A 17,540-nucleotide genomic window follows, 5' to 3' on the forward strand; every position below is an offset into this window, starting at 1 on the left:
GCCCCGCTGCTGGGGGAGCTTAACTTTGGCTACTCCCTCTGGTCATAAATTAGTCGGTGCCTCCTCCCAAGTGTTCTCCGGACCTCCTTCCCGCTTGCCTACGCTCTCGGGCCGGTAGCTGTGCAAATCCAAACCGCTAGACCCAGCTGGTGAGGGCCTGGGGTCCGCAAAGCGGTAACTCAGGTAGAAGTAAATGGGACCCCCGCCCCCGCAATCCACACTCACCCCACCTAATACGCCCCATTTCCCCCAGGTCTCCGCGTCCATTCCCCTGCGGTCAGTTTATCCTCCGCCCGCCTGGCTCTCCCGGCCCATCGCCTGCGTCGGTTGGGACGCGTCGGAGGGTCTCTGCTCTTCGCATCCTCCTCCACCTCCTTCTTCCAAGAGCACCCCAGCTTCCTCCAGCTCTCACCTGAACCCCCGAAGCGCAGCCTCTTCTTCTCTCCGGACTAAAGCCGGACCCGCAGCCGGTGGAAAAGTCCCGGAGCCTTCCACACTAGGCTGCAAGCTACTTGTTTAACAAGTCCAAAGGTCAGCTAAAGTTTGGCTGATAAACAGAACCAGGACAAGAATCTCTTCGGCCCCCTGGCGTGAGTACAATGGACCCTGGCGGCCCCGCTCCCGGCGCGGGTCTCCTGCGCTCCCCGTCTGCCCCTCAGGCTCTCCCTCTCTCGGTTTTCCCCCCTCCCCACGACCATTTGCATCTGGCCGAAAGCCGGGCCCTCCCCACTAATTTGCATATCTTATATGGCCCAATGGTGGCGATCATGGCAAGTTAGAAGTTTTCTGAGTCCTCTCGGAGGAGACTCCGGACCCCGGGGAGTAACAGGTGTTCGGAGGCTGAAGGGTGGGGGGTTCCTGGACTTGGGGTTCACTTGTGAAACTCCCCTCCACCCTCCTCTCTCGCACCCACCCACCCCCTTCACCCCCTTCTTTTTCTGTCCTTGGAAAATGGTGTCCAAGCTCACGTCGCTCCAGCAAGAACTCCTGAGCGCCCTGCTGAGCTCCGGGGTCACCAAGGAGGTGCTGGTCCAGGCCTTGGAGGAGTTGCTGCCATCCCCGAGTTTCGGGGTGAAGCTGGAGACGCTGCCCCTGTCCCCTGGGAGCGGGGCCGAGCCGGACACCAAACCGGTCTTCCATACTCTCACGAACGGCCACGCCAAGGGCCGTCTGTCCGGGGACGAGGGCTCCGAGGACGGGGACGACTATGACACCCCTCCCATCCTCAAGGAGCTGCAAGCCCTCAACACCGAGGAGGCGGCGGAGCAGCGGGCGGAGGTGGACCGGATGCTCAGGTAGGCGCGGACCGAGGTGCGGCGTGTGCGCCCGAGCCCCTTGAGCCCCCGGCCTTGTGCCTGAGCGACACTGCGCGCGACCGCTCTGGCCAAGCCTGGTTCCCACCAGAGAAGTCCCCCGGGGGGCGCTCCGCTTCTCTCCCAACACCTGGACCCCTCCAAGTCCCTCAACTGGACGGCCCGAGCCCCGAGGCTTCAGGAACGCCTGCCCAGGCCAGCGCCCGGGACCCGCGGGGCCCTCCCGGCCGGGCTGGGGCTCGGCCTGGGAGAACCCGAGCTGCGGGGCCCTTTGCCCGGAGGTTTGCCCACGCGGCGGAAGGTGCGAGTGGGCGCAGTGAAACCGCTGCGATTCCCAGGAGACCAGGCTCGGGCCCGCATCAGCCCCAGGCCAAGCCTTTCTCCGAGGTACCGCCTCCGCGGTCCGGGGAAACGCCGCCGGCCTGGGCCACGGCGTCCCGCCGCTCTTGGCAGAGGGACAGGCGGCACCCGGGCCGGGATCTGGGGGGCGACTTCTCCGGAGTGCACTCCCATTTGCAGCGCCCGTGCAAGACCCTAGGGCTCTCCGGAATCCCCAAAGCCCGTTTAGATTCGCGAAAGGAAATGTTTGCACGTTGTCAGGTTAGGGTGGATCCTCAAGCGGCAAAAGAAACCACGTCACTAAGCAAGCGAGGGGAAAATGCGGCCAAGACCCCAGTTCGTAGCGGATTTGGTGGGAGAAAGGAGGGCGTTTCCGGATCTCGCCGCCGACACCCCGGCGTCCCTGGGGAATTCAAGCAGGCTGGCGGGAGGTCTATCTCCCGGCCCCGGGTCGTTTGCTAAAACTTCCCGAGCGGCCCAGGGCTTTGACAGCTGGTTACTAATTATCCCAGGAGCCCAGCGGTCCCCTTCGACCGCACGTCGCTCCCGGCCACTCTGCTTTGGGACCAAGCCCCTCGCTTGGCCTCGGACCCTTCAGAGTCGCGGTCTCTAGACAGGGCCAGGACCAAAGTCGCGCCGGGGACTCGGGCAACCTCGGTCACCCGCCCGCAGTGGCAGTTTGGGATGGGATATGACCTTGCATTTGATTTTGCTACCTGGGGACCCGGCGGCTTACTCTCTAGCAAAACAGTCAGGGGGATTTCTAGATTTTTTTTACTTCCCAAAAGTACGTTGCTACAGTTCTGAGGTTTGAGGTTCTTCCCTCGCGGTTTCGCCCGTGGCGGCGGTTTCTCCCCAGCCGGGGTTAGGGTGCAGGAAGGTGAGAGGGGTCTGAAGAGGAGCGGCTGGGGCGCCAGGGCGGCCCGGAGGTTGACCCGGGCCCGGCGGACCGACCGATCTCCCGCCGCCCACCGGCGGGCCAGCCACCCCCCGCCCCGGGACCTAGGCCCATCTGCCTGGCCGCAGGCGCCCGCCTTCCAGCTGGGATTTGGAAGGACCTGGGAAGCCCGAGGCGACCTGGGGCGCCCCTCGGCACCCAGCCCCGCGCCGGTCCGGTCGTAATATAAACTGCGGCACGTGGAGTTCGGGTGTTATTAATTTATTTCTATAAATCATCAACAGAAAGATACACAGAAAGTTGTGATTAGGTTGAACGGAGAGGCGGGTTATTCATTGGTGAAGTTGTAAACGCGGCGGCTTCGAGGGGGAAGGAAAGCAGAACGCGGACGCGGGGCTGCTCGCTGCTGCCCGAGCACACGCACCGCGCTGCCGGGCCCTCCCAGCCGAGCCCCCGCGCCGCCCGGAGACCCGGCGCCGGACCCGGGCTGCCCCAGGGCCGCCGACGCCGCCGGCCCGGCGGGCAGAGAGCCAGGCCCGGCCCGGCCCGGAGCCCTGGACTTCAGCGCTCTTCGCTGAGCAGAGCCCCCGGCTCCAGGGGGCAGGGAGCGAGGCTAGGGGGCCCGAGACCCCCGCTGGGGCGGGGGGACGCAGGACAGACCCCAAGGTTTCGCTCCCTTTCCCCCGCGGTTGCTGCCTTCCCTCCCCCAACTTCGGGAGTGGTCAGACTTGATTAAAGTAATTTTTCAAGAAATCGCTAGCGGTCCCCAGGTCACTGCACAGTCGGCTGCTGACCGCCAGACGCACGCACTCCCTTTTTGGCCCACCTCGCTCCCCTAAGGCGGAAAGAAAAGAACCGGGCAAGTCACTCTGGGGAGCGCCCGGCCGCTGTTTCCACCTCTTAGAAGAGAAAGGCGAGAAAAGCAGGCCGGGGGCTGCGCGCGGCCGGGTCCCCGGCCCCCAGCTCTAGGCTGGCGCGCGGTGGAAAGTTGGAAAGTTGGTTGCTCCCAAGAGGCCGGGCTTGAGGCTTCTTAAAGAAGAATCACGGCGATCTGAGATGGGGTCCAGGGCCTCTCTGCTTGTGGGCGGCCGAGGCATTGTTTGGAAAGGAGCGTGCTGGGCTGGCCAGGCGGGCGCCGAGGTCGGGCGCTTGACACCTGCGTCCTGAGCACAATGCCCGGGCGCGCTTCTCCCGTTCTGTGTGTTTATCGGGGTTGGGAACCCCTGATCACGGGCTGTATTTTCAAATTTCAAAACGTAACCGACTCTCGGGGCTCTTCCCGGTGAATGCGTGAGAATTCTGTGGTCAGAGCTGTAAAGGTGTAACTACGCCATCTTATCCCCAACTCTGGTCCTTCAACGCGGGCTGAAAGATTTGCTATCGTTTATAAGGTTTTACTGTTGTTGTTTTTTTTTTAAACCTTCCCAATTGTTAAACGAATTCACTCTTAACAACGGAATCATTCGCTCTTAGAACATTACACTATTTCAGTTAGGTTTCTTAGACACACGAAATAAATACAAGTAAAAAAATATTAAACAAAACCAAAAAAGTCAAAGAATCTGTCGAAGCAGCATTAACTTTTAAAATCCAAATACTTTTTTCTAACTTTCGAAGCTATTGTTGGTATCCGTTGAAGGTGTTTTTCTACCCTAAAAATATCTGTGGAAATATTCACCAGAAGTAAGATTTTAAATGAGCTCTGATGTTTACACGGGTATGTGCAAAATGTTACATTACTTTCCTCTTACTCAAGGTGAATTCTCCATGCTTGAAACCGGGACGCAGTTCCTCATTTTTTGTTCCTGTTGTTACTTCATTATGTTGTATTACATGGAAGTACCTTTATAAATACTTGAGAAATATATTAAGCTATATGTAATTAATCTTGTTTGCATTTCTCAAAACATGTCTATCAAAGCCTGTGTTTTCATAAATTTAATATTAAAGACTTGCTAAAATGATCACAATTTTTCAAATACGTACAAAAATCCCAGTTTGATTACTGGATTTTTAAAATTTCATTACACAAACATAACTTTAGTTGACATGTTATAGATACCATTTAAAAATAAATCGGTTATTTCATTTGCAACACTGTAAATGTTGCTTTTCAGCATTGTTTTTTATTACCTCTGAAACTACTTTTTCCCTTCACTTTTTTTCATGTTCTGTCAGGCTATTATATACATCAACATACAGTAAAGGGATGCTGTTTGTTTTGTTTTTTTAAGTTAAATATGTAGCTGCATTAAACAAATAGTATATGTGGATGTATTGTTTCTTGAATATTTTTGTTCTATACTGTGCACTGTTTTCTTAATTTCTGTCTTCAATTATGTCTCTCACTTTTAAGTCACCTATTCAATAAGCAAGAAAAGATATTGGCAAGTTGAAAACATTTGGAATAAATTCAAAGGCACTAATACGGTGTTCTAAAGAAGCTTTTTGCATTACCTGTGTTTATGAGAAATGTAAGCTCTTATCCCAAGCTTAAAATTTATGAGAAAGATTAACTTCCAGACACTCTTACCCTGTCAGAGGAGAAATGTAAGAATACAGGAAAACATGGCATTTGGAATCTATCATATTCAGAAATTGAAATTATTCTCCCTCTGTTTGGTCTTATTTGAGAGGCGGGGCTGTGAAGATTTTTTTTTTTTTTTTACTCTGCTGGCCTCACCTCAGTGCAGCGATTCTTCAGCCCCAGGGAGGAACGTCATTTCTTAAAACTTTTCTGAAACTCTGAAAACCGTTTAACGTTTGGCTAAGAAGTCCTCCTTGCTTCTCAGGAGGTGGACACAAAAGTTTTACTCCTGTTTTATAAGACAAGAAACGGGGACACCCATTCTGAAGGAAAATAATGGGGGAGCAGTCCAGGTGAATTTAGAGATTCTGCCCTCTGTCACTGTCGGATCAGCCAGCCCAGCCCCAAGCTAATGGCACCTCCACTGTCCGGTGGGCCTCTTGCCGTTGTTTAAGTCTCTCACATTCCAGGAAAGTGAAGGAAAGCAAAATAAAGCAGGAACTTCTCTTTCTGCTTCCCAAGAGAGAGTGCTGGGGTGCTTTCCCATTCCTGAAGCAGGGAAATCATCTTCCTCTTTGCCCTCCTAATCTCAGATGAAAGGGATGGAGTACACTATATAGGAGCTTTCATCTTCTCTTTTGTTTAGGTTCTATTTTGGCCTCTCCCCAGGATGTAACTTGGACAGGAGGAGAAACAGGGGAAGGTCAGAGTTTTACACAGAGTTTAGGTAAAACCTCTAGAAAGAGGGTATTTCTCCCCGACCTCTTCTACCAGCATCCTAACCATCTGCTTATCTGTCTAGCGAGGACCCTTGGAGGGCTGCCAAAATGATCAAGGGCTACATGCAGCAACACAACATCCCCCAGAGGGAGGTGGTCGATGTCACCGGCCTGAACCAGTCACACCTCTCCCAGCATCTCAACAAGGGCACCCCTATGAAGACCCAGAAGCGCGCTGCCCTGTACACCTGGTACGTCCGAAAGCAACGGGAGATCCTCCGACGTAAGTGCTTTCATCCTGCCTCTGCCTCAACCAGGAGTGACCTTTGCCCTAACTCTGACCCCTGTGGAATGCCTCAGTTTCCTCTGCATCAACAAGGTCTGCATAGCGCTTGGCAAATATAAGGAAGCTGGCATGTGGATTTGGCCTTCAGCGCTGCTGTACAATGGGTTGACTTATATCATTTTCTTCTCCCACGATCCCCTAGTACCCAGCCAGTTGCTTTGACAAGCCCTTCAGTGTGTGCAGTGCACCTTGAATATTTTGGTCCCTGCTTCCAGCATCTTTCTCTCTGAAACCAAGTAGGTAACAATGGAGTATCGTCCCCAAAGTAAGCCAAGCATCTCCCCTTGATACATCACCATGGATCAGTTTCCAAGGAAGACATTTAGTAACAATCAATAATATTGATCACTATTATCGTTATTTTCCTCCTCTCTGAAAGGAGTATAAAAAATATAAGGCATTTGTATATATCGATATATTCAGAACCTGATCCTGTTATTTGGGAGGGTTGGGTAGGGGAGTGCAACTGAGTTCTGAAGCAACTTAAGATGCTTGCTCACATTTACCAAAATCGGTGGAGTTTTGAGACCCCCAGCCGGTGACCCTATCAGAGGAAGAAGTTGCTTCTGGCTAAAGCAGGACACACTAAAAGCGTCTGCATTTGCAGCTCTGACCCATGAATTCTTGTCATTCCCATTGTCATTCCCAAATTTCCTTTTTGTCCTAAGATTTCTTCTACCCAATAACACAAAGATTTTTGTTTTGAAGTCTAGGGAAGTTTGAACTGCCTTTCAATGATAAGAGTATCAGTGACCTACTGTTTTTATGTTAGGAAGGTATACTTTTACATTACACTTTGATTATTGCGATCCAGCCCTTTTTCTAGGAAAAACTTATATGAGCTTTCACTCCTCCCACACACTATCCTCTGGGCGGTGGGCTTCTCTGTCAAGATACGAGTTTCTACCCCTTTCTGGGCTGGGTTTTTCCCCTCTCACTGGAGGGCTACTTTTTAAAATCACTCTTGTTTTCTGTCACGCACTGACCTGAAGTGTTTGTTTTAGTATTTATTGTCTCAATGTCTGTGGGCTGGAAAGGACTTCAAGGTGGAGGGAAAGGGTTCATCGCATATTGTGGTGGTTTGCTCTTTTGTTGGAAGCATTAGATGGGTAGGTTAGAAGAAGCAAAGTGAGAGCTCTTTGCTACTGAGGGGAAGAGGCCCCTTTTAAACTCTGGGATGATCCACCATCCATGGTGACTAGGTCTTTAAGAATTTGTGTGTCTGACATGAAGCAACTCCCTGTAATTCCTGGAAAGCCTAAGAAAATTTTTCAGGAGCCAGTCTCCAAAGGCCAGAGAACCCTTGGGACGCACCCTCACTCCAATACAAGCCTCAGGCAGCATCTCCAGTTTGAGCTACCTCTCTGCGTGCCATGGGATTTCCCTCAGAAAGGAGAAGGAGGACAGCCGGAAGCTTCTAAAAAGACAAAAGTCCCAAAAAGTTTCTCAAGATGCTTGAGAATGACATTTTGCAAAAATGTATGACAGTCTCTGCAAAGGATTTTTAAATTATTATTATTGTTTTAAAGTCCCATGAGACATAAAGCTTACGAAGGATCCCTTCATTCTGTAAATATTATATGAGCACCTATGTATGAGGTGCCAAGCACTTGCTGGGCTGTGAGATACACCCGTCCTTTTCTCCAGGGGTTTACAACCTAATGAGGGAGATGAGATGTTTGAAAAAATAATGACAGCTGCTCTCTAAGAGTTGTTATAAAAGTATACACAAGGGGCAGCAGAGGAGTTGTTAAATTGCCTAGAGACATCATGGAGGGCTTCCTAGAGGAGGCGACATTTCAACCAATTCTTAAAGGATGAATATAAGACATGCTCGCATGGGATAAAATATAGGAAGTGAGATGAATAAAAGAGGGACACAACTGAACATGGCAAGTGGTAAGAGAGAGTGGGGAAGATAAAAAAAAAGATGACACGTGATAAATTTTCTTGAGAAACTAAAAATAATAAATGGTAATATTCATGAACCCATCTATGCAGATAGAATCTCCTTGTCCAGGCTGACTCCTGAGCCTGTAAAGAGGTTGCCGAAGCCAACTGCTCCAAGTTAATTTTTATGGGCAATGAACATTTTCTGTGCCCCTCCCCCAGTTAATCTGGAAGGAAGTGGGGGAGAGTTGGTGGTGGATGGAGGACATGGGAGAGTCTAGTTCTTCAAAATGTGCAGCCAGCAGCCAGAGGCAGCCCCCACAGCGTGGGGCAACCGCGGGCGTGTCTCGCACCCACCACAGGCAGAACTTCAGGAGTCAGTTCAGTTACCTCTACCCAAGGCCGATTGGAAGGTTTTGTGGGTGTGTTGTTTGGGTTTTGTTTCAAGCGAGAGGTGATGCATATGCTGCATCACCATGCACATGCATGGTGATGCAATGGTTATGAGTTGAGCGTCTACAGGTTGGGTTCACGTCCTGGCTCCCGCCCCAAGCCCATGCAACTTTAACTGGTCTGAACCTTAATTTCTTCATCTGTAAAATGGAGATAACAATACTTCTTGCACAGAGAGGTGTGAGAATGAGATGAAGGGATACATTTGGAGGATTTTGTATAATACCTCACTGTAGAAATGGTTCAGTAAATGTTCCCTGTGATGACATCTGTTCACATCAAATGAGGAACCTCATACTGATCCTGGGTCCTTGGGATCACCCATACTGGCTTTGGCTATTATTCATGGTAACTCCACAGGGCCACAGGGAGGGGAGGAGTCACTGAGACAGACACCCACTGAGCAGGGGACTTCCTTCTCCCACTATGATCCTCCCCAAAGTCACTGTACTTAGATGGCTGCTATGAAGACCAAATAATACAGGAAGTGTAAAAGCACTTTGAAAAGTATAACTTCTGTAGGAACTTGGGTGATCATCATTATCATCACCGTTATCCTGACTAGGGGCAGATGTTCTAAAAGACTATTTAGTGCCCATAGGTCTTCACCCAGTCCCATTCCACAGGCGGGGAAGCTGAGGGACCAGGAATTAAGGAACTTGGTTGGGGCCCTACATTATTTCATTGAGTCCGTGACTTCCTGCCAGTATATTTGGCAGAGACATTCTCAGGTATCTAAAGGAATTGTTGGGAACCAGTGAAAACAGAGCCCTAAGTGACCTGAGAATCATCCAAAGTGGGCGGGGCCCAAATCAAAGGCCCCAGTGACACGTTCAGTCCATCTACCTGGGAGACAGCTCGTTAACTTGGCCGATCGGCAACTGGTTAAACAAAGGCCAACACCACCTGCGTCTGGGGTACAGGCTTGTTAGGGGCCCACTGCTCCTTGTGATGGACCAAGATGGAAATGGATCCTTAGATGGTAGTAAGTTTCCCATTGCTGGAGGTGGATGGGCTGGGAGGCCACGTGGTAGGGTGTTGTGGATGAGATTCAAGCACTAAGTAGTGGCCTGACTTTGGACCTTGAGGATTTTCTGAGACCTGTAGGGATGACTCCAGGAACCAAGAAAGAAAAACATCAAGGTCCAGAACCCAGGGACCAGGAGTTAGGAGATGAATCTGTTACTTGTCCTTGTTCAGCAGGGTCCTTGGCCTCTATGCTTGTTCATCTGTAAAATGGAATTAATCACCCTGATGAACCTTTTTCACACACATGTGAGAAAGAGGACAATGAGGCTGCCTCTTCCATGAGCAAATATCAAATCTCATTGCAACCACAAAGGCTAGGAAATCATCATCAGGCGAACTGCCGTCTTTCATTCATTCATTCAACCAAAATATATTGAGGGTCACAGTGTGCCTGGGTCCTGGGAATTGGACTGACAAGGGGCATCATGCCATCTATATTTACCTTTCTCCAGCTCATTAAGTGCCACTCCCAGGAAGGTCCTGTGTTTGCTATCTCCTGCATTTCCCTTCTTTCAAATGTGAGAGCAGGTCTGTAAGACCTTTCCCTCTTGGGCTGTTTCCCTCCTAAATGGACCCCTGGACACACACACACACACACACACACACACACACACACACACACACCATTGCCTCCGAAATGATCTGAGCTCTAAAGAGCTTCTTCTCTTTCCAATACAAAGGTCCAGTTATATTTATTTCAAAGCAGTAGTCAAAAGATTTGGGGTTTGGGGTTTTTCAAAGAGCATAACATTATAATGTTGATCCCTAGGAATTAGGAGAGCGGTGGGGGGAGCTATTTTCAGCCTCTAAACACTTTGTCTAAGTGCAGATTGTACTTTTGAGCACTTTTTCCCCTAGACCTGAGACTTGATGGAGTTCATCTCCTTGACATCAAAACACAAGAGTTCAGGATTCAGAGTGTTGCTTCATGTCTGAGAGCCAGTGAGCCAATGAAATAATAATAATAATAAATTGTCCTGCAAACAATGGTCGGCCACGTTTGAGCTCCTCCAAAGAAAGGAAAGGGGTGGCTTTGGTGTAGCCATCAGAAGTGGGCAGTGAGGGCCCTGAGCCGAGCCTACCCCCTGCACCCCCATCCGCAGTAACAGCAGATCCCAAAGCTCGGGGGAGAGGAATAAAGGTGGTTTTTTTCCGTTGGTCTATCTGTCTGTGTGTCTGCTGAGTGAAGGCTACAGACCCTATCAAATCTACTCCTTTCTCTTTTCAGAATTCAACCAGACAGTCCAGAGTTCTGGAAATTTGACAGACAAAAGCAGTCAGGATCAGCTGCTGTTTCTCTTTCCAGAGTTCAGTCAACAGAGCCAGGGGCCTGGGCAGTCCGATGATGCCTGCTCTGAGCCCACCAACAAGAAGATGCGTCGCAACCGGTTCAAATGGGGGCCCGCGTCCCAGCAAATCTTGTACCAGGCCTACGACCGGCAAAAGAACCCCAGCAAGGAAGAGAGGGAGGCCTTAGTGGAGGAGTGCAACAGGTAACACCACCAGAAGCTCACCCGAGCTGGCAGGCAAGCACATGGACCCGAGCTCCATCCCCTCAGTCCTGGAATATTGAGACATTAGTTATCCAGATAAGTGGCCAAATCAGGGTTTCCCGAAGTGTGTTCCACAGAACCCTCATTTCAAGCTATTAATAAATCAGTTTGAGAAGCATCATTCTGCATACTTCCTCTTAGGGAGTTATGACATACATTAATATTTTAAAGGCTCTGAGAAGTCCTGCACTCAAGAAACCCACTCCACTTTGCTGAATTGGTTGTTAACCATGGGAGGTCTCTCTGTGGTATACCCCTATGAACTGATATCCCAGAGAATGCTGGAGAATGCCGGTCTAAAATGTAATGCCAATGAAGGGAGAATCATGTGTTTGACCTCCCTTACAGACCAGGGAAAAGCTATCCCTGAGCCACAGACTGGCTTTGGCCTTGACCAAGTGTTGTACACACATTGGTTCAAAGGAAACTAAGCAGGAGAGCAAGAATTACTGCCCACACTGATTAGAGTCCTTTTCGTAGAGTTCATTTGTTCTTAATGACATGGAATTTTAAAGAAAACTATTAGAAATCCTCAAGATATCTTTTTGCTTCATTCCTGCCCCATCCGCCCTGACTCCAACCTTGACTTTTAAAAAAATCTGCTCTTTGCTCTGGTTAAGACCTCTCTCTGGGCTGGACTGGCTCTGGCAGTGGGAGGATACAGCCAGGGAGGTCAGGCTGGGGAGTGGGGAGGCGAAACGATCCGCCCACACATGTCACAGCGTCCTCAGCTGTGCTCTGGCCCCCTGCTGATGAGAAGGACCCCCCCAGTACCCACTGGTGTCTAAGAATCTCTCTCACGCCTGGCACTGGGGTTTCATCAGCAGTGATAAAACTAGAGACCAGCCGTCTTTTGCGTGGCCTCATTTATACCTCACCCAGCCTGCCCCTTGGAGGGGGTTCTGCTGTGTGAATAAGGAATCTCGCTTCCCTGATACCTGTGTGGGATGTCCAAACCCCAGAAGACCAGAAGTCGTTTCAGGGTGCTTTGGAAGGGCTTAGAGCCGGGAGCTTGCCTTTTGTAGGGTGGGAAGAATAACCACATCAGGAGGAGTCAGGAGGCCCACCTGGACCTTCTCCCCGAGCTGCCTGCCCTTCGGCTTCCTCTCTTTTTCAGGAGCCACACCAGAGGCTGCGCCCCTGACTCCCGGGGCAGCGAGCCTGCTCCATACCTGCGTTCCGCCCGGCTCCCGCCGTCTCATCAGATAACTACCCGGGCTGGCCTTTCCTCAGGACAGGCTTTCCCCCACTCTATCCGTGGTCTCTTCGCTCTCCTTGCCGAGGCCCCCCGTGACTGTGCGTCTGGGGCCGGCCCGCGGCCCCGGGCCACCCTTGCTCACCACTTCCCCTCCCTCCTGTTCTCAGGGCGGAATGTTTGCAGCGGGGTGTCTCCCCCTCCAAGGCCCATGGCCTGGGCTCCAACCTGGTCACTGAGGTCCGCGTCTACAACTGGTTCGCGAACCGCAGGAAGGAGGAGGCATTCCGGCAGAAGCTGGCCATGGACGCCTACAGCTCCAGCCAGACGCACGGCCTGAACCCGCTGCTCTCCCACGGCTCCCCCCCGCACCAGCCCAGCACCTCCCCTCCCAACAAGCTGCCAGGTAAGCCGGGCCCCAGCGCCTCAGCGACCCGACCCTCCGGCTTCTCCCCACGGCTCTCAGGGTGTCTCAGAGGAGGCAGTGCTTTTGGATGGTCCTAGGGCTGGCCTCCTCCTGCTGCTGGAATATTCTCGTGAGAAGAGCGTGTGGCTCTAGTTGGGTTTGCTCTGACTCCTTGCTCGGCCTCCAGGGAGTCCTCCGCCCGCCTCGTTCTTCTCCAGGCTCCTCTCTCCTGCCCTTGCGGCTGCTGACTCAGCGGGTCAGGGCCACCACCGGATGAGACGGAGCAGGCTGCCCCGCGGGTGTGCCTGGTCCACGCCGCAGGCAGAGGGGTCGCCCCTCTGCGCCATCCAGGTGCACCCCCAGGGCTCTGTCCAGCTGCAGCAGGAGGAGCCCAGGGCCCTCTGGGGAAGGGCCAATCTGCTTGTTGGCGTCTGTGCTCCGCCAGAGTTAGGGTAGGGCGGGTCACTTGAAATCTTGGCGGTGATGAGTTGGCCAAAATTGGTTGAGTACCTATGTGTGCTGCCGTGTGCCAGGCCCCGGTTGGGATTAGGTGCCTCTGCTGTGGGCTGTGGGCTTGTCAGGATGGAATCCTACACCTTCCTGGTGGGAAAGCACCCCCCCCAGGCTGAGGGCTGCGGCGGGCATAGGCTGGGGATGGGATGAGTACGTCTTCCCCTGGGGCTTCGTCCTCCCGGGAAAGCCAGCTTCCCGGAGTGGATGTGTTTACTGAGGTCGGTTTGGTGCCTGTGTAGACAGACTGCGGCACAGTCTGCTGCCTGCTCCGGGGAAGGGTTTGCAGAAGGAGAGCCGAGCACCGTTTCTAACTCGGGGGACGGCTCTGAAACCGCTCGTCCCCTCGCCTGCTGGTTTGCCCTTCTGAGGGGAGAGGCCTGAGACCTGGGCGCTGACCTAAGTGCTGGGGGCACAGGCTCAGAGCCAGCAGCTGGGCCGTCTCCAGGCATCTGTCCCACACTGCACCCCATCCGCCCAGCATGACCCCTTCAAGTGTCTCTGGGGGCCTGCTACTGTCCAGCGCGAAGCCTGGGGGGCCAGGGAGGGGAGCTTCTCCGGGTCCCGTTGCCACAGAAGGGGAGGGCTCAGCCACACGGGAAGCAAGTTGGGGTTACTCTTGAGAGGCAGGGAAACCTCCAGACGAACACTGGCCTGACGGCAAAGTAACGTGCCCCGGTGCAGTAGTAATCCGTGGAGCTGGAGCAGGGAGCTCCCGGGGGGCGTGGCTGGGGTTAGGGGCGTTACTGAGAAGACAATGGCTATTGTGCTGGGACCTGTGATCTCCACACCAAAGTCAGGGAGCCTGCAAGCCAAACAAAGGCCCGGCAGCTTTCTGACAAGCTGGGGTTGTGGTGAGGTCACCAGGCGGTTGTTGGCTTAGGCATTCTGTATGGTGACAGGAGACCCAGAGAGGCGGGGCTGGAGGGGCTGGAGCAGGTACTAGGGACAGGGCAGGAGTCGGGCGGGAAACACGGCCCGAGACACCACTGAGCCCTCTGAGGAGGCGTATCCCACTGGAAGTGGATTCTGTAGGGTCCTCGGAAGTCGCAACCTTTTTAAAAATCAGTGAATATTAGAACTGGGAGGAACTTGGAAGAAGGAAACTGAGGCCCAGAAAGAGGTAGTGACTTTGCAGAGTTCCACAGGGCGACGGTAGCAAAACAAGGGCTAGAACCCAGGCCTGCCGATTCCCACCCTGTACTTTCCCGCAGCACAGACAGGCGCTGAGTCCGGGCACCACGTTGGTGATGAGTAAGACACGCACGCGTCTCTGCCCCTGGGGGCCTGTGGTCTAGTTGGGAAGACCTCCTGCTGGCGTACAGTCCCAAGAACTGGCTGGGGATCAAGGTTATCTTTGGGGAGTTTGTGCCTCTTTCTAGCTATTTATGGAGCAATAATTATGGGCCACTGTGTTTTCTCAGTGGCTACCTTCCCCTCTCCGTTAATTTTCATTCAGGGTTCATCAAAATAGTCCATGGACTGATTCTCTGGACTTAGCTTTGAATCCTGGTTCTAACCTGGTTCTAATTCCCATAACTGCAGTGTGGTCAATTCACATAACTTCTCTGAGTTTCCTGTCTGTAAAATGGAGATATAGTACCTACCTCATAGGGGCCATGTGAGAATTAAACGAGAGAGTGTGTAAACACCCACCTTTCCCAATAAACCATAACTACTGTTATCGTTATTATTATCACAGAAGAAGCTAAACAAGCGGCAGCGGAAAGAGTGCCGGGCAGCGGAAATCTCTCCTTTTCAGTGTCATACACAGGCGTTGTTCCTAAGAGGCAGGGAGGTGTGCTCTGGGGCTCGGGTGCAAATGCTGGGATCAGGCCCTGCCCCCTTCGCAGGCTGCTGGTGGAGGCAGCGCATGGGCTGTGACAGGCTCCTAGGGAGTGCGCCCAGGGCCAGCCAGACGGCAGGCTGAAGCCCAGCGCTCAGGGAAGGTTTGATCTGAACTTCTCACCATATATTTCCCATCACGGTCCCTACAACCAAGGTATGGTCTCTAACCAAGCCCCAAACCTACCTGGATGCAGAAAAGAGCTCTGTGGTGGCCGAGGGGAAACCAACAGCCGGAGTCAGCACTAGCAACCTCTAAGGCTGAGCTGGGGAGATGAGGTCCCCACCCCCTCCCCACTTTCCCCTCCAAACACCAGTCTCTGAGCCAGGAGGACAGGAGGCACCTCTGAGACAAGTCTTTCCCTTGACCCCTCTTCCTGCAGAGGAGAGCATCCCTTCTGTACCTGAGCCCCTTCCCTCCCAGCCACGCTTACGGTGCTGTGGCCCACTTGCCCACGGTGACCACAGTGTGACCCTGGTCCTGGAATGTCCAGCACAATAGGAGTGGCAGAAGGAGCCCTTTGCCTCTGTCAGCAGAGGCTGATTGGTTACAAGGTGCCCTACAAACACACTGTCAGCAGAATCAGCTGTTTTCAGCGTTGCCCCTCCCGACTTTACAATCACACGCCAGCATGCAGCCCAGGGTTGTCATGGCTTTGTCTTCCTCATGCATGCTTAATTGACAATTAAGTTGAGTCTTTGAACCAGCCTGGCTGCCTCTGATGGGGGCTTCATCTTTCCAGTGAGTGTCACAGGGGCACCCTTTGTTTGCTCTTCTTGGGGGCCTGGAGTTACTGTAGCAGGCTGCGGGCAGCCATTTATCTTCAGCCAGGAAGGCCTTTATCTGCGCCCCCCCATCCCAGCTCTCGCCAGCAGGAGCTGTCCCTGGTTATAGGCCCTGTGACAGCCCATTCTGAGGCCATTGAGCAGGCCCGGAGTGATGGCCCCAACCTCCATTCTGGAGCAGAATCAAGAGAAAGGCCCCCCAAAGGTCAGAGAGCAGGGCTGTGGCCAGGAAGCAGACTGGTTGGAGACTGGTGCCTGTATTGATCAGCCCGAGGAGGAGGAAGTTGGCATGGGATGGAAGCTGGGCTAGCCTTGGCCCAAGCCCTGGGATCGGCTGCACGATCTGTGGTGGCCTTGCGTACTGTCCCCTTTGCTCCAGTCTGTGGCAAACTCGCCTGGTCGCCTCCAGCAAACTCACCTGGCCGCCTTGCGACAGCAAGACAGGGGCAGAGGTCTTCATCAGCCTTTCTTCACCCCACACCTAATGTCCTCCCTCTTGTATCATCTTTCGAGAAGGAGATAGAGGCTCATTCTCCTAGTAAGAAAGTGAGGCCCAGAGGCGAGAACAAGCCCTACCAGGATAACCTTTGGATGTCCTGAGCCACACAGCCTCTTTACCCAAGAAGAGGAGACGTTTATTTCTGTGGCTGCTTTCTCCTCACTCCCTTCAAATTCTCCTCCTGCCTCTCCAAGCCCAGGGGCTGTGATTGCCCCCATGGTCAGATCAGAGCTTGAGGACCTGAGAATCCAGCCTCCTGCCTCCCCCCGAACCCCTCTTACATCTCCTCCTAACTTGCCTGCAGAACTCTAACCCTGGGTCTTAGACAAACCAGACTCTGGGCCAGGATATCATGTGGTCGCTGTGGTTTTCCCTGACACTGAAATCTGCAGAAGCCAAGGAAATCTCAAAAGTGCCCAGTGGCGGGGTCATGAGTAAATCTGAAGAATCAGAACAGCTAGTGCTGATCGAGCGCTTCCTGGGTACCAGGCCCTGGGCTGAGTACATGCATCATCTTATTTAATCCTCACAACTTTGTAGGGTAGACACCATCCATAACCTTACCCTTATTTTACAGTCAAGGAAGGTGAGATATTTCGTATGTCAGTAATTTGCCCAAGTTCATATGGTTTGTAGAGACGAGGGGAAGATGGCGGAAGAGTAAGATGCTGAGATCACCTTCCTCCCCACACATATAGTTTGTAAGTGGCAGAGACAGGTTTTGAGCTGTTACACACTGACTATCACTTTGCTTTATGCAGATGCTAAGGACTTTCAGGCATGGAAATCAACACACACACACACACACACACACACACACACACACACACACACACAAAATCCTCCCACAGTTCCTTCTTCTCCTATATTCTTACTGTTCCCCTCTGAATGACAAAGGGGCCTTGCGAGGTGGGTTAAGGGTGGGGTCTCCCAGTCTGGCTAGTTTGCTGCTTCCGCCTCCCTCTCAACCTCCCCCCCGCCGCCCCACCCTCCCGCCACCAACTGTTGCCCCTGACCAAGGTGGATTCTGTGCCCTGCCCAGGGAAGAAATCAAAGCCCCCTCTTTCACAACCCCATCCCCATCTGGGTGGGGATTTGAACTGCCCTTGCAGTCGGCACTGTCTGGGGCACTAAATGCCTTAACAACTTAATGGGGCTTCTGAGACAGTGCAGGCACCTCAGCTCACCTCTGGAGCCCCGCCCACTCCCTGGGCAGCAGACGAGTGGAGGGA

General features: G+C 52.8%; 1 protein-coding gene across 6 annotated transcripts in view; it reads left to right on the forward strand.

Annotated features, from left to right (window-relative positions):
• Positions 1-951: 951 nt before the first annotated feature.
• The window catches only part of HNF1B (HNF1 homeobox B), a gene marked incomplete at both ends in the record, with an annotated part of 52,867 nt that continues 36,278 nt past the window's right edge, over positions 952-17,540 (forward strand). For 3 of the 6 annotated variants that reach the window (XM_079726300.1, XM_079726298.1, XM_079726299.1), the window contains 4 exons: positions 952-1,295; positions 5,880-6,079; positions 10,743-11,007; positions 12,433-12,668. In XM_079726300.1, coding sequence (XP_079582426.1) covers positions 952-1,295; positions 5,880-6,079; positions 10,743-11,007; positions 12,433-12,668 — 1,045 coding nt within the window. The remainder of the gene's footprint in view (positions 1,296-5,879; positions 6,080-10,742; positions 11,008-12,432; positions 12,669-17,540) is intronic. The other 3 variants (XM_079726303.1, XM_079726301.1, XM_079726302.1) reach the window with 1 other exon arrangement.

This window comes from Hyperoodon ampullatus, assembly GCF_949752795.1.
Source record: "Hyperoodon ampullatus genome assembly, chromosome: 19".
In the NCBI taxonomy this organism is placed as follows: Eukaryota; Metazoa; Chordata; class Mammalia; order Artiodactyla; family Ziphiidae; genus Hyperoodon; species Hyperoodon ampullatus.